The sequence below is a fragment of the Lissotriton vulgaris genome, chromosome 4_1 (assembly GCF_964263255.1).
Source record: "Lissotriton vulgaris chromosome 4_1, aLisVul1.2, whole genome shotgun sequence".
NCBI classification, from domain to species: domain Eukaryota; kingdom Metazoa; phylum Chordata; class Amphibia; order Caudata; family Salamandridae; genus Lissotriton; species Lissotriton vulgaris.
Genome location: NC_141691.1, coordinates 1988786324 through 1988802665, shown reverse-complemented (window position 1 = coordinate 1988802665; position 16342 = coordinate 1988786324). Strand labels below are relative to the sequence as shown.

Sequence of the window (16342 nt, the reverse complement as noted above, 5' to 3'; positions counted from 1 at the left end):
TGTGGCACACCTATAGCAATTATACCAACCTAGGAGCAGAAGCGAGAGGGGACATTCAGAAGTTTGTAGGCGATAGCTCCAACACCAGGCTGACATCAGAGGATAGCAGTGAGTTGGACCAATTGTTGGATGTAAAGAAATGAAAGAGGCCATAAAACAACTCAAACTAGGAAGTGCATTAGGGCGCAACAGATTTCCCTCTGAATTTTTCAAATGCTTGAGTGGGAAATTTTGTAAACCTCTTATGCAACTGTTCATGTACGCCGGTGTGAGGTTTGGTACAGCTGGGAAAGCTAATAACCAGAGAGGAACGTATAGTGGTACTGAAGATTTATTCAAGCTTGGTGCGTTACAGAACTTTCAAATAACAAGCAAAGTAGGTTCCTCCGTCAGGCCAGGGATTCCGGTTGGTACGTCTGCTTCTTACTCCCCGATGGCGTGGCGTGGAAGGGAAAAGAAAGAAAGCCACATTACTGGACTGTTTCCCCTATCTGATACGTGGAGGGGTAGGACAAGGGCGTGAGGGAACACCAGGGACCACCACCGTCTGAAGTGCTTCTACCCCGAGACGATACCGTCCCGACCCCGTAACCTCAGCCGCCCCTTTAAGCCGTTCCTCCCTCTTGGTGAAACAGACCCCGTATACGAGCTCGTACCTTGCGGTGCCACACTTCTCCAGGTGAAGTGTGGCTGGGCGAAGCGTGGTATCGTTGGCCTCCTGGCTTTCCTCTCGTCGGTTTCTCCCCGTCTCCTGCTGAAGTTTCCTCGAGCACTTCGGTTCCGGGTTCCTTCCGACCAGCGGCGAAGACGTCCGATGCTTCCGGTGCTGCTCCGGCGTTCGCGCCCTTCTCTTCGAACCCTCGCGTTATCAGCGCCGTCGTGGAAGATGATTGGTCAACTGGCGATGACGTCGCTGTCGGAGGCGCCGCCTCGGTGTAATCCCAGGCGGCTGTGGAAGGCGCACGAACATCCTGTGTCCGCCGAGGCGGAAACGAAGAAGGACAAACATCAGTAGCAGAGTCGAGGCAGGTAGGAAGCCCCTGAACATCAGTATCAGAGTCGTGGCAGGCAGTAGCCCCCTGACACATCCTCCCCCCAGGATTTCCCCGATCGGGGGAAAGAGGAAAGCGGGACAGAAAGTCAGCGTTGCCCTGATCACGACCCTTGCGATGACGGACCTCTATCTGAAAGGGCTGGAGTGCAAGGAACCACCGCAGGATGCGGTCATTGTGGCCACGATTACGCTGCAACCAAGTCAAAGGGGCATGATCCGTATACAGAACAAAAGGACGACCCTCAAGATAGTAGCGAAGTTTCTCCACACTCCAGCGGACAGCCAAACACTCCTTTTCAATGGTGGAATAAGCCTGTTCCCTTGGGAAAAGTTTACGGCTGATAAATAGTACCGGCCTCTCAAGTCCGTCTGAATCTTCCTGCGAAAGGACAGCCCCAATACCCACCCCAGAGGCATCCGTTTGAAGAATGAAGGGTCTCCTATAGTCAGGCGAAACCAACACAGGAGACGTTGTGAGGACATTCTGCAAGGCCTGAAAGGCGTTCGACTCTTTAGGACCAGGGGCAGGTAGCCTTGGAGACGACTGCGTCTTCCGTAACAAGTCCGTGAGGGGTCCTGCCAATTCAGCAAATTGCGGAATAAACCGCCTGTAGTATCCCACTAGACCCAAGAAAGCCCTCAAGTCCCTCTTGGTCTTGGGATAGGAAAGGTCGTGAATGGCTTTGACTTTCTCAGTCTGAGGCTCAATTAGTCCATTACCAAGTACATACCCCAAGTATTTCACTTTCTTGAAGGCGACTCTGGTTTTTTTGGCATTGATGTGAAACCCTGAATCGCGGAGACTGGAGAGTATATTCTCCAGATGCACTTTATGGTCCTCCCACGTTTTGCTAAAGACCACAATGTCGTCCAAATAAGCGGATGAATACTGCTGATGTGAAGACAGGACAGTGTCCATAGCTCTTTGGAATGTGGCCGGGGCTCCATGAAGGCCAAAAGGAAGAACAGTGAAGTGAAAATGACCTGAGGGGGTAGAAAAAGCAGTTTTCTCCTGATCTGCAGGATGTAGTGGAATCTGCCAATAGCCCTTGGTGAGATCAATGGTTGTAATGTATTGGGCCTCACCAAGACGCTCCAACAGTTCATCCACACGAGGGAGCGGATAGGCATCCTGCTTGGACACCCTGTTCACAGCTCGAAAGTCAATGCAAAAACGGATGCTTCCATCCGGTTTTGGAACTAAAACCACTGGAGAACACCAGTTGCTTTTCGAGGGAACAATGACGCCAGAACGTAGCATTTGGTTTATTTCATCCTGAAAGGCCTGTCTACGGGCCTCCGGTATTCTGTAGGGCTTTTGTTTCACTACCGTACCCTGGGGAGTGGGAATCGTGTGAACAGCAATGTTGGTCTTCCCGGGTTCGTTAGAAAATACATCCTTGTATTGCAGCAATAAAGCCATAATCTCTTCCTTTTGAGTTTCCGTTATTTCAGGATTAACAGGGGTGCTATGCACTGTATGAGGGACATTTTCCACAGTGTGTATTGACTGGGGAGGTTTACCCAACCATTTTTTAAGGAGATTGATGTGGTACATCTGTGTCTTATTCCTATTCAGTCTTAACACATAGGTGGTCTTCCCTATTTTTCTGACAATTTCAAAAGGACCTTGCCACTCTTTTTTAAGTTTGTGAGTGGAGGAGGGTAACAATACCAAAGCCCAGTCACCTATATCTAATTCCCTCCATTTCTTTCCCCTATCGTAGAAGGTTTTTTGTTTCTTTTGGGCTATCGACAACTGTTCATGGGCCAGTGTTCTGAGTTTGTGGAGTCTCGACTGTAGTTGCCGTGTATAGTCCAAGAGAGCCTCGGCTTCCTGAACCCCTTCCTTTTCCCAGCTATCCTTCGTAATTTCGAGCAAGGTTCTGGGAGCCCGACCAAACAATAATTCAAACGGGGATGTACCCAGACTAGCTTGTTTCTGACTTCGAAGGACAAAAAGGGCTAACGGCAACAACTGGTCCCAATTCTTACCATCCCCGGACAGAAGTTTCTTTAAGGTTAGTTTTAAACTGCCATTATATCGCTCGACCAAGCCATCTGTCTGGGGATGATATACGGAGGTTTTGATATGTTTGACTCCTAGTTGCTTACAAACTTGGGCCATGAGTTTTGAAACAAATGGGGTTCCCTGGTCAGTAATGATTTCCCGAGGAAAACCCATCCTGGAAAACACTTCTATCAACTTCTGGGCAATGGCCGCCGAAGTTGCTGCTCTAAGAGGGAAGGCCTCAGGATATCGAGTGGCATAATCAACCAAGACTAGGGCATATAAATGTCCTTTAGTTGATTTTGGTAAAGGTCCAATAAGGTCCATCCCAATCCTGTCAAAGGGCTTTCCAATGATGGGAAGGGGGTTCAACGGAACCGCTGGAGGGACATATGGATTCCTGCGCTGACATATTTGACATTCTTGGCAGTAACGTTGTATTTGAGCATATACCCCTGGCCAGAAGAAATGCTTCAAAATAGCCTGTCCTGTCTTTTCGGCTCCTGAGTGTCCTGCCAACAAATGCGCATGTGCAAAAAACAGGATTTGGTCTCTAAAGTCTACAGGAACCAAGAGTTGGGGCGTATCATCAGGTTTGGCTACTCTATACAACAACCCGTTTTTTTCAATAAACGTGGGAAATGTTCTCTGAGAAGGATCTTGACCAGAACGGGCGATCTGCCAAGCGTTAGAGAGAGTAGCGTCATTTAACTGTGCTGCTCTAAAATGAGTGTCTCTCGCCCAGGGTTCAGGTACCAGGAGTGCATTCCGGGGATCGCTTTGCAAAGCGTCTTTCAACAAGATAGAAAATCCCGGATTGTCAGTGCCTATAATGACTGGTTCTGGAAGAGAAGGCATTACCCCCACCACTACCTCAGTTACGGACCCTGCTGCCGTGCACAAATTAACAGTGGCTAGGGGATATTCCTTAACATCTCCATGAACACAACGTATATGCACAGTTTTCCCTGCCATGAAACACGAAGGAGGAACTAACTCTTGGCGGACCACCGAGTGTTTACACCCTGAATCTAATAGGGCCCTTACTACTTTCCCATGTATGGTGACACTTACGTAAAACACTGGTCCGGTCTCTTCTGCAAAGAGAAGAGAATATGGTGCATAACTGACATCCATGGGTTCTTCCTCCCTCTCTTTCGGCTTCTTTCTACAAAATCTCGCTATGTGTCCCCACTCTCCGCAATCATAGCACTGAGGTCCCTGAGTGGGTTGTACTTCCGGTTTGGGAAAACGTGGCCGTTGTGGTTCAAACAGGGGTTTTACAAACTTTCTCTCATTTCTCACTGGTATAGGTTTCAAGGTTTTTTCCGGTTCTTTCACCGGGGGTCGACCTTGAGCACGGGAGTAGGAAGTGGCCATTTCAATGGCATGCTCAAGAGTCAATCCCGCGTGTTGTTTCAGCCAGCGTTGTGTACCATACGGAAGGGCCTCTAAAAATTGTTCGAGGTAGATTTTATTCATCACTTCCTCTATATTACCCTCATGTGGTTTCAACCATAGGTCGGCAGCCGCTTTGAGTTTGTAAAATAAAGTTTTCGGGAGATCCCCTGGGGTACCTCGTTCCTGTCGGAATTTGAGTCTGTGCGTTTCTTCATCAACGCCGAGTCGATCCAATATATACTTTTTTACGACAGCATACCCTACAGTCCCATCTCTGTTAACTGTTTGATAAGCGGACTGGGCGTCACCGGTTAATAACGGTGCAAGATAGAACGGCCACCTATCCCCCGGCCAGGCACTGGCTCTGGCAGCCCTTTCAAAGTTCAGGAAGAAAGCCAAAGGATCGTCGCCCGGCGTGAATGTTTGCAACGGAACAACGGGGCCAGGTGCGTGGCTTCTACCTTGTCCTAATACTGCCAAAAGTTGATTCTGTCCCTCGGCCAATTTCACGAGATTATCAACTTGAGCCTGCATGGCATTGGAGAAAGTGGTACGGTCGGTGTCAGCCTGAGTAGCGGTCTGACCTATGGCCCACTCGAGTTTTGTCTGAGCTTCCTTCATTTGTTGAATTAAAGCTTCCATCTTGTATCAGAGGACGGTTCAAATGAGGATCCGAGTCACGGCACCACTTGTGAGGTTTGGTACAGCTGGGAAAGCTAATAACCAGAGAGGAACGTATAGTGGTACTGAAGATTTATTCAAGCTTGGTGCGTTACAGAACTTTCAAATAACAAGCAAAGTAGGTTCCTCCGTCAGGCCAGGGATTCCGGTTGGTACGTCTGCTTCTTACTCCCCGATGGCGTGGCGTGGAAGGGAAAAGAAAGAAAGCCACATTACTGGACTGTTTCCCCTATCTGATACGTGGAGGGGTAGGACAAGGGCGTGAGGGAACACCAGGGACCACCACCGTCTGAAGTGCTTCTACCCCGAGACGATACCGTCCCGACCCCGTAACCTCAGCCGCCCCTTTAAGCCGTTCCTCCCTCTTGGTGAAACAGACCCCGTATACGAGCTCGTACCTTGCGGTGCCACACTTCTCCAGGTGAAGTGTGGCTGGGCGAAGCGTGGTATCGTTGGCCTCCTGGCTTTCCTCTCGTCGGTTTCTCCCCGTCTCCTGCTGAAGTTTCCTCGAGCACTTCGGTTCCGGGTTCCTTCCGACCAGCGGCGAAGACGTCCGATGCTTCCGGTGCTGCTCCGGCGTTCGCACCCTTCTCTTCGAACCCTCGCGTTATCAGCGCCGTCGTGGAAGATGATTGGTCAACTGGCGATGACGTCGCTGTCGGAGGCGCCGCCTCGGTGTAATCCCAGGCGGCTGTGGAAGGCGCACGAACATCCTGTGTCCGCCGAGGCGGAAACGAAGAAGGACAAACATCAGTAGCAGAGTCGAGGCAGGTAGGAAGCCCCTGAACATCAGTATCAGAGTCGTGGCAGGCAGTAGCCCCCTGACAGCCGGGAAGGAGGGATTTCTACTTGGGTCCTGAACCCAAAAATGTCCACGGACTCGATAATTCTCGCCTCGGTGCCTATTCTAATCATGGGGTCCCACGCTGCAACTCTGGGCAATAGCTGCTTAATCTCCACTGCGGCTGCCCAGCCGCTGCAGGATGCCTGGCTTTCATGTTGGGGATGCCCAGTAGGGGTTATCTCACAGGGAAAAGCCAGGACGGTTTCCCAAGGCAAGCGCCTTGATGCCTTCGGGTGATACGTGCGCTATATAAGTCGCAATACATTTAAATTTACATTTGTCCTCGTACATAAAATGGGGAAGCCTACAGAACGATTTCCTTATTTCTTATTGAGGCCAAAATACTAGCAAAGATTTTGGCTATTGGGTTACTCCAGATCATTGAAAAACTGGTGGCTGAAGACCAGTCAGAATACATGCCACACAAGTCCACGCATCATAAACTACAACCTCAATATAGGGTGCTGCACAAGGAGGGGTTGATGCAAGAACCTACAGTCCCATTATCTCTCTATGCCAAGAAGGCATTCAATTAACTTGAGTGGCCCTACCTCATGGAGGGGTTACTGAAAATGGGCTTGGACCCTGAATTTAGAGGATAGATCATCCTGCTCTACACCGAACCGCTGGCTTGAATGTGGGTAAAGGCAGGGTGTGCCGAGAATTTAGGCTGGGAAGGGGCACCCGTCAGGATGGCCACTGTATCCCATTCTTTCTGCACTCACAGTTGAGCCTCTCATGCCTTGGATGAGGACAGACAGTCATACAAGGTACATGATGGGGTCCTGAGTGGGAGAATGTTATAGCCCTATATGCAGATGGTGTCCTTCTGTATTTAGCAGATCACCTGCACTCTAAATCTAGGGCCTTGGAAGTTTTGCAGATCTTCGAAAAATATTCAGGTGTAAATATCAACCGAGGACTGTCCTTACCCATTGCATTAGATCCATGAGGGATTAAAATATCGGGAGATGTTTATAACTGGGGATCTAACAGAATTCATGCACCAAAATCTCAATTGGATTCTTGGTGAATACAAGGTTGATGTGACATGGAGGCTTCCATTGTCTATGATAGGTAGGGCCGCATTATACAGAACTATTACGCTGCCAATGTATGTTTTTATACACATTGCAAAACACACCACATGCAATTTGAGGCAGATTTTTTCAATCCATGAATGGTCGAACAACCTTGTTACTATGGAACGCTGGACCCACACGGATTGCCCTGTTAGTCCAATAAGGGGTCTCTACGACAGAAGGGTAATCCTGCCAGTCTTGCAGATACTGCACTGAGCCCATTACACCCATACAGGTCTCTTTAAAGTCGTAAAAATGGAATCAGGCAGATGTCTAAGAGGATGTAAACAACAAGGCACACCACTATTTACTTACTGTAGGAATGACTAAAGGTGCAACATTTCTAATCAGAGGTAAAGCAGATGCTAAAAGAGGTCATTGTCCAGAATGGGAACTGACCAAAGTTGTGGCTCGAGATTTAGAAGGTGGGAAGGGGGTGGGGGAGAGGGGGGGGGGGGAGGGGAGGAGTAGGACGTTACTACGATATACCCATCTATCCTGTAACACTGCCCTTACTGTGGCCAAGAGGGATGTTCTTGATGGGGGGGGGGGATGTGTTAAGATACACAGAGCACCCCCAATGGGCCAGGAATGTGGACTGGTGCATGCAAGCTGAGGAAATGGTGTACATGTTGAGAAGGTGTCTGAACAAATTTAAAAAGATGACGGGAGTTCCGGGAACATGATTGTACAGGAGGCCTGTGATTGTGAGCAGCAGGACTGCCAGGCTGGAGAGACTACCCGATACAGCGGTATTCCTTGTTTCAAGTTTCTATTATGCTGGTTCACCTTTCCACTGACATGGTATTACTCTGGCCCTGCAAGACCAGAAATTTCAAAATAAGGACCGCAATTTTGTAAAAAGTGGTTACTCTGATTTTACAGTCACCATTAGGTTGCACATGTTAGTTTTTTAATTGATATTTTTTATTGATAAAATTAATAAAATTGTGTAAACAAAAAAAAAAAAGAAGAAAGATGACATTTTGGCCGTGGCCCACATCACCGGTGACAACTTTTGAGACTGTCTGAGAGAGAAAAAATCAAACTGAGGTGCGGCAAATGTTCAGGTCAGACTTCTTTTGGAATATTGAAACACTGTGTACTATACTGAGTCGCACACTATTCTTGGAATCGCTGATTCTCCAGAGGGTACCAAATCAGCCACATCCACTTGAGATGAACGAGAACCCATAAGTCAAAAGCAAAAGAGATGGTCCAAGATACCTTCAAAAAGAAACTCACAGATCCTCCTCCGAAAAAATCCTCCATAAAAAGGAAGCTGTAACTAAAAGTACCAACAGGAAGATGGAACTGCAGGTGCAGAAAGAATCCTTTAATTGGAGCGGACTGAGACCTTCCCTAGGAACTGTATTCTGAAGTAGACTAAAAAAATAACTAAGCTCTTCAGCATGCGGAGGGGGACACGGTAAACAACTTGAGGAACGGTGGGGCGGGTCAGGCCACGCCAGCATCTGAGGATAGGGATTTAAGAAAGGTCCTCAAAACAAGTTTAAACATGAAAAGAATTCTTAACGTACCAGTAAACTATGTATGTATATGAACATTTTAAAGGTTCATTTCCAGTTGAGGGGTGGGGGGAAAGGTTTACAATTTGTTTTTGAGTGTGGCATCAATGTTGGGAGTCCCAGAGGGTACATCCTCGATTTTATCACTTGATACCACTTCCTTGGGAGTCCTTGCTGACTCCCCAGGAGATTCACCACATCAAAAGCAACAGAGGCTACTTGAGATCTAGATGGATCCATAGGCATTATTTCTCCTCTGGTCCCAATAAGAAGGGTGGTGTGGATATCCCGTGGCCTACATGTGCAAGGGGGTAGCTAAAAATACATTTGCTGAAATAGCCAGGAGGTTCCCAACTCTACAGCTGTCCCCAAGGATCACATATTTACCATAGCAATGGCATGTGTTCCAATGAAAACCGAGATAAGTTCATTAGAGAGGTCCTATAAAAGGTCGTCACCTCACCCGATAGCAAGTCCTGATCAGGGAGACCTTATTATTATTCTGGACATAACGCCAGACAGATTGGTGAAGCGCACTGGCTAGAAAGGACTGCTATCTTGCAGTGAATTGGAATGGTTAAACAACCTGGGATTGATCGAGATCTGGCGCTCTCTAAGTCCAAGTTCTAGGGAATACACTTTTTCCTCAGTGTTCCAACTAGCGGCCGTTCCTCCGTTTGGGCGGAGGTACGTCAGCCCCCTGCTGCAAAAGCAGAAGTGGTGAAAAATAAAATGGTAATACAATTAATTTACTACCATTTTATTTTCTACTGCTGCTCCCAACCAGAGCCAAGAGTCAGGGCAGGCAGGGCCATCAGTGCTAAATTGCAGCAGGGATAGAATGGTGCCCACTCCTGGTTAAAGTGAGCATGTCACTTTGGCCAGCTGTCTTGTGACAGTCAGCCTGCATGCGCACCTCAAACCTCTCCAATCCGAGCTGTCACAGACATCATGGTGGAGAGAAAGCAGAGGTCCCCAGTGCCTAAAGACTCTTTGAGTCAGCCCGCTCCAACTAATCCTGGCTCTTCCCTCATGCTGGTTAACATTATCATCAGCATGAGATCAGTGTCTGGAGTGATAGAGGTGAATTGCTGGGATTGCCAAAGAGAACACCCAAGACACATGGGGACATCATTACCTTTATCTTATTGTTTACTTTTCTGACTCACTGACAGGCACTATGAGAAACTCACACTGCCTTCAGCCTCAAATTCAGAGCTCTCAATAATGACCAATTACAAATAAAACACTGATAACGGGCCATGATTGAGAGCTTTGGCATTGAGAATAAAGGAATCTATCATAGAGCCAGTCACTAGGTTAAAACATCCCTTTTGCTCCGGCGCACCTCCACTTCTAAATATTACTGCTTGCCACTGGTCCAGACAGTTAGATGTCAGTTTAGAATATTTCTTAGGGACACCACACATTCTAGCAGAAACAGAGTAGGCTAAGATCAGAATGACAGTCTTGTTGGACCACTCCCCAATATGCGACTCCGAGGAATCCCCAAGGGCACAGCACTCCAGCAAGAGCTGTGGATTAAATGTCAACCGAACCAAGAATGAAAACATCCAAACCGAAATACAAGGGGGTGATCCAGCGCTTTCCACAAGTAAATGATAAACGAGGCACATAGCTACTTTATAAGATATTCTTAAGGGTGTGATATGGGGCAAATTTATTCCCATTGCCATAAAACTTAAAAGAAGGGTGCAAAGGATAGCAAGACTTGATGGAAAGGTAAGGGACTTGGAAACCAACCACAAATGAACAGAGGCTAAGACAGAAGCTGTTGCTGGCCTGGCAGCAACCCAGAGCAATAGAAATTAAGTAGAATACATTTTTCTTCGTACACGTTACCATTACTACAAGAGGGGAAACACTGCAGGTAAATTGCTCGGCAGCAAATTAAGGAATAAAACATCTAAGGATAGGCTTACAGAAATTACCAACCCCAGAGAGGAGGCACCAAAACAGACAACGATATCACCCTGGCTTAAAAACACTTAGGAGGAACCGTACAATACATCTCAGAGATGGAAATAAAGTCGAACATATCCACGGCCACACCAGTAGGCCGAATCATTAGAAACAGATATCTCAAAATAAGAAGGGATCTCCGGACTTTATAAACTACAAGTTAGTAACAGCCCTGGCCCAGACACCAACATTCTGTAAAACCTTTTGCTCTTTACTAGCCCTGATAATAACGAACCTCTACAACCCTTCTGCGAAACCTATACAAGGAAAGAGGCTGTTCTAACTGTTATCCTTAACATTGGAAACGACCCCACCATTTGCAGTTCGTACAGACACATATCCTACTAAAATTTCGACACAACGTTTCACTGATATTCTAGTGCAACAATTTAATCCATTGATGGAGGGGTTGAGAGACCCTGACCAGAGAGGGTGCAGAAATAAAACTAGATGAATCCTTCACATACTCAACTCCCAACACTTACAATTAAAACAGCATTACAGTTATCGAGTGACAATGAGAAAGAGATCGATCACATACAATCGCCCTTCCTGAAGAGAAATCCTTGGTAAATTGGGCCCAAATTCAGCTCATGAGTACTAAGCTGGTATTCACACTTCTAAGGCAAGGGGAATGGGCAAGTTACTTTGCTATTTACCCATTTCGCTTGATGAAGCGAGATTAAGAAATAAAATGCGTTTTGACTCGCTAAGTTATAGTTCCATAATGAATTAATAATATTAATGGGTTTATGCATGATTTGTACTAATTCAACCTAGTTTAAAAATGCGTACGTTGAATTAATAAACTAACTTTGTCTATTTGTTTTGTCAACATTAATTGCGGCCGTTTAAATATTGGCATGTGCTTATTTTAAATGTGCTTTCGTCTATGTCGTGTCTTTTTTGTGGCAGAGAATCCTGAGGCCCATGTGAAGGTCTTTATAATTGCTGCTTAATCGTGCTTAAAGCTAGATAACAAACGAATGGGTTAACTTTAGTAAAGGGGGTGGGTAACAGAATGACTTTCATTACTCAAATTAATTAATGTTTTGTGTTTCTTTGCATACTGGAGTGGAGAAGTGTGGCTCACTGGTTAGAGCAGGCAGACCCTGAAGCAGAGGTTAGACCCGGGACCAGGGTTCAATTCCCGACGCGGCAGGGTCTTGAGCTCAAATGTCCATGGACTCGATAATTCTCGCTTCGGTGCCTGACCTAATCATGGGTTCACACTCTGCAACTCTGGGCATTAAGCTTGCTTAATCTCCACAACGGCCCCCCGCGGCGGGATGCCTCGCTTTCACCTTGGGGATGCCCTGTAGGGGCTATCTCACAGGGAAAAGCCAGGGCGGGTTCCCAAGGCAAGCGCGGAGATACCCCTTCGGGGGTCGATTATGGCGCTATATAAGAAACATAATAATAATAATAATAATAATAATACTAGTTCTTCGAGAAAGAGGCTTGAGGCCTAGCTTATAAATGGGTGTTTGGAATCCTGTCATGATGAGCCGAGCACAGCAAAAGAATGAAAAAAGAGTTTGTCACATTCATAATCGTCAGTAAACATAGTATGTGGAACTGTGCAGGATGTGCTCCGTGTTGTATAAATTCCAAGGACAGGATGCGCCAGAAAAGCCAAGCTGAGGAAGCAGCGAACTGTTATTTAATAAGTTGTTGCAAATACCTCGGAAGCCAATGTCGCTTGTGGACAATCGACAAAGACGTTTAAGAAAGGCACGATTTTGGAATGAGAAAAGGATGATCTAATGTGGACTGACGGCTGTCAGCCAATGAAAGCGCTGGATGTCTTTTAAAAGGTATTCTTTTAGTTAGTTTTAGATAGAGAAAAGGTATAAAACTTGGCCCCTTGGGAGGAGCTTTGCTGGCTCGTTCCTGAAACCTGAAGGGCGTGAGATGCTGACGGACTTTTGACTCACGTAAGGGAGAATAAACTAATGTCTTTCCTTTTTAGGTTTTATTAAGTTTAGTTAGGGAAATAGGGTTTAGGGAATGAGTTTCTTACTGCCTATATACTTGCCGCGCTGATTTTGTTTTGAAACTGACTGTCTAACGTGACTTTACTTAATAAAATGATGCTTATTAAATGCTAATAAAAGATTTATTAATTAAAATGCTCTTTATTTGAAAATAAAGTTAATAAAATAGATTTGAAATGACAAGCTGGTCTTGATTATTTTGAGTCTAGTTACCATCAGTTAATCCATTGCCTAGGTGGCTTAATTAAATGACTTTATTTAATAAACATGATAATGATAAACTGCAGTAGTATATAATTGTAAATAGTTTGTGAATAGTTCTGATTAATTAGGTCACATGACTGAGTTGGCTAATTCTTGTCTCAGTCATTTATGGGCCGTGTGAAGAGTTTATGATTAATGGTGAGTATCATGGTGTAGGATGGTGCTTTTGAGACAGAATTTCTTTAGGCCTGCTGGATCACGCTCCTCTTTAGCCTTTCCCCATCATGCCCCCACTAGTCATTGGCTGCAGGTAGGTGTATGTGTTTACAATACCAATAAAGAGAGTCAAACTATAAACTGCTCCTGTCAAAGTAAAGAACACAGAAGGACAGTAAGAATATAAAAAAATCAATTACAAATACTTGCAAAATGCTTTGGTACAGGAGGACCACTTTTTTGTATATTAACCAAATCTGCCCATTCCACTTTTAATATAGGACTCCACATAGCCAGTGGTACAGTACACAGCCACACCTTGCAAGTGCTTAAGGGCTTTATGAATGTAATTTCTTTGTTTGTTTGTTGGTATGCTTCAGTTCTCATGCCGATTAGGATTTGCTACTGTTTCTCTGGGGTCACATTATACCCTAGGTCCTAATGGCTAAGAAGAGTGCACACTTAGGACATAGTTTACCTGTGTGTTCCACCGTGTGAGATATTCTTGGCACTCACCTAGCAAAGTTCACCAGACACAGCAGAGTAGTCTCCAGCAGCTGCACCACCAGCAGAGGTCCCCGTACTTGCATTAACGGCTCCTGAAAGAGATGCTTACACTGTGAAGTTAAGACCCTATTTGCTATACAGCCATTATGCAAAACACACTCAAGTCTCCATCTATGCATCGTAATTCAAAGATAAAGTGATAGCAAGCAGAGTGGGTAGTATGTGAGCAATTATAGGAAATGTTTCATTAATGCAATATAAAGCTATTTGCAATAACTTGACTAACTGAATAAGGACAAAGATTCTATAGTACATTAGCTCGAGACCAGCGTCTTCAGATGCAAGAGGTTGCAGTAGAGGAGAAAAGTAGAGCCAATTTTGCAACTATGACTTCAAATCCATGCACTGAAATTTTAGATGTTCTCACCTGACATTGCAGTAATGTCTGCATGGTTCGCCCCTTGGAGTCAATACCGACATCAAAATGCTGCTATCGAACTTCGGTACCTGTACAGCAACCTTTTCTTATTACAACCTAAGAATTATTTGCAAGCCTCGTCATACACTTACTCAAAATATTCTTATCTAGAACATAGATCACTTATTTAGCCTCATCTCGGGCTTCGCCTATAGCATTTCAATTTCTTTCGATAAAATGCTGAACTTTGACATCTGTATAATATTTCAATTAGCAAGTACCTACCTGAACTCACTCTTCAGACTGTGCATACGCACAGTTTGCATAGCACAGGTTTCAATAAAAATCCAAAACCCAGGTCTATAAAAATCAATCCATGGTCTAGCACCCAAAGGCTCTAGCTACACTACCAACATCCCCACCCAGACATTGAACCTTCCACCAACTCCCCATGAATAAATGACCCTACATCATCTTACGATGCAGGTCATTAATTTTGATATCTTCAAGTCAGCATTCTGATATCTAAGGCGGCATCCCGAAATCCGTCAAAAGCAAATAAGAAAGCAACACCACCTCCTTTGACTTGAAAGATGCTGTGAACCCTATCTGTCCCTCATTACCTTCCAGCCTTCATCCCCTAAACACCCCCGTCCACAGAGCCCAGTTACAGCTAGGGTCACTCCATATCGACCACCAAAGCATTAGAGCAACGGTGCCATCTTAATCACAAACAAGCTTTGTCCCTCAACTCTCGTATGCTTGTGGACAATGTTACCAAAGAATAAATATTGCCTCTGGTTCGGTCTGGTGTTACGCTGCATCAAAAGGAAAGTACAGTCGATGTGAAAAAATCAGGCCTTCAGCAACTAGTTGCAGACTTGGATCATGCCTGATATTAGGCAAGAGAGAGGTCTGGTCAATTTTACTACAACGAAAGTTCAGCTAGGTATGATAGGTAGGCAGATATGCAAACAACCTACACCCAATGTGGCCCTTTAATTCAGGCCTCTGGATCAAACTCACCATTATGAGCAGGTCACTCAGACGACAGCCTCTTCTGCATGCTTCATAAGGAAAGGTCTTACCATGCATAGTAACATCCCCAGCCCTAGATAACTTTCGGTAGGCAGATTTACTTATTTCACTTTGCCTCATCTTACATATATCACAGATATTTAAAGAGGTCCTCTCCCCAAAATGTCTTTTGTAAAAACGTTCTACTGGTATATCCCTGAGTTCACACTACAGCCACTGATATTTAGCTATTTCAATGAACGGCACAACCATCAGAATCAAAGCACCTCCAGCAAATAGGACACGGTAGAGACTAGCATCTGAGGAAGTAATGGTTCTGCCATAGCATGCATAGCACACGAAAGAATGAGGCACAAGTGCTCAGATAATTGCGTTTTTGACTTTTACAACTATACAGTGCTTATTTTTGATTTATAAAACATACCTACTCTCGCAAATACGACAGAACCCTCCGCGATGGACTTCACAGTCACTTCAGAGGCATCCACCGTCTTCAGGTACTCAAAGAAGGCCTTGTCCACAGTGCTCGGGAGGGCAGACTCCAAGTATGCAATTTCTTAAACAAAACAAAAAACAAGCAACAGAGGAGTGAGCCCAAGGTTCCACAAAACAAAAACCACACAGTGAAGTTTGCATATTACGTTCAGACTGAGCCACATCCCGCAAGGAATGAATGGATACATGCAATGGCAATACAACTGCATGAATCAAATGTCTCCATTACAGACAGTGAAAACCTACAATAAATGTAAAATCACTAGACTGAGAGCCCTGAGGAACCCTAGAGGCCACAACTCTCACACCTATTACACTGACAGAAAGGAATGGCGATCAAAGCCCCTACTTTAGCAAGCATCTAGGGGCTTCTCAAGACGCACAAAAATCTGAATGTACTCCCTATGCCCTATTATGGCACATCACACGAATACAGCCATAGGTGCAACTTGCAGGCTACAAGATATTGCTTCTGCAGTTACAAAGACATACAATGGGAACAGTCCAGCCCGAACTGCATTTGTCATCCCGATTGGGACGGGTATCTCAGACGTAGGTCTCGTGCTCTCTATGCCACTGGAGTCAAGCTGTCCTGGCTGAAGAGGGGTGAAACCCCGAAAGTGGTCCTAGGATGCCTGTTTCCAGTCCAGTTCGGGCTGGACTGTTTCCATTGGGCACAGGGTCAAGACTGATTTGCATATGGCTGGGTTCAAACTGAAATGGCATGGTGAGCAAAAAAACTATGGATTTAGGCCCAGAGCTCTGTACTGGGGTGAATGTATGACATTGTCCTGCATTCTGTCCATCAACTGCTGTTTTGGCAATATATAGTGATAGCAGCTGGAACATTTAAGCCATTACTTGCCTTTATATGCTGCTAAC

The 16342-nt window shown here is 45.6% G+C and overlaps 1 protein-coding gene across 2 annotated transcripts in view; it reads right to left on the bottom strand.

The window, feature by feature from the left end:
- The window catches only part of NAPRT (nicotinate phosphoribosyltransferase), a 368826-nt gene that overhangs the window by 264156 nt on the left and 88328 nt on the right, over positions 1-16342 (bottom strand). Inside the window, exons 2-3 of one of the 2 annotated variants that reach the window (XM_086966311.1) lie at positions 15394-15521; positions 13519-13601 (exon numbers count right to left, since the gene is read on the bottom strand). In XM_086966311.1, coding sequence (XP_086822437.1) covers positions 13519-13601; positions 15394-15521 — 211 coding nt within the window. Of the gene's footprint in view, positions 1-13518; positions 13602-15389; positions 15522-16342 lie in introns of both variants that reach the window. The other variant, XM_086966312.1, reaches the window with a different exon arrangement.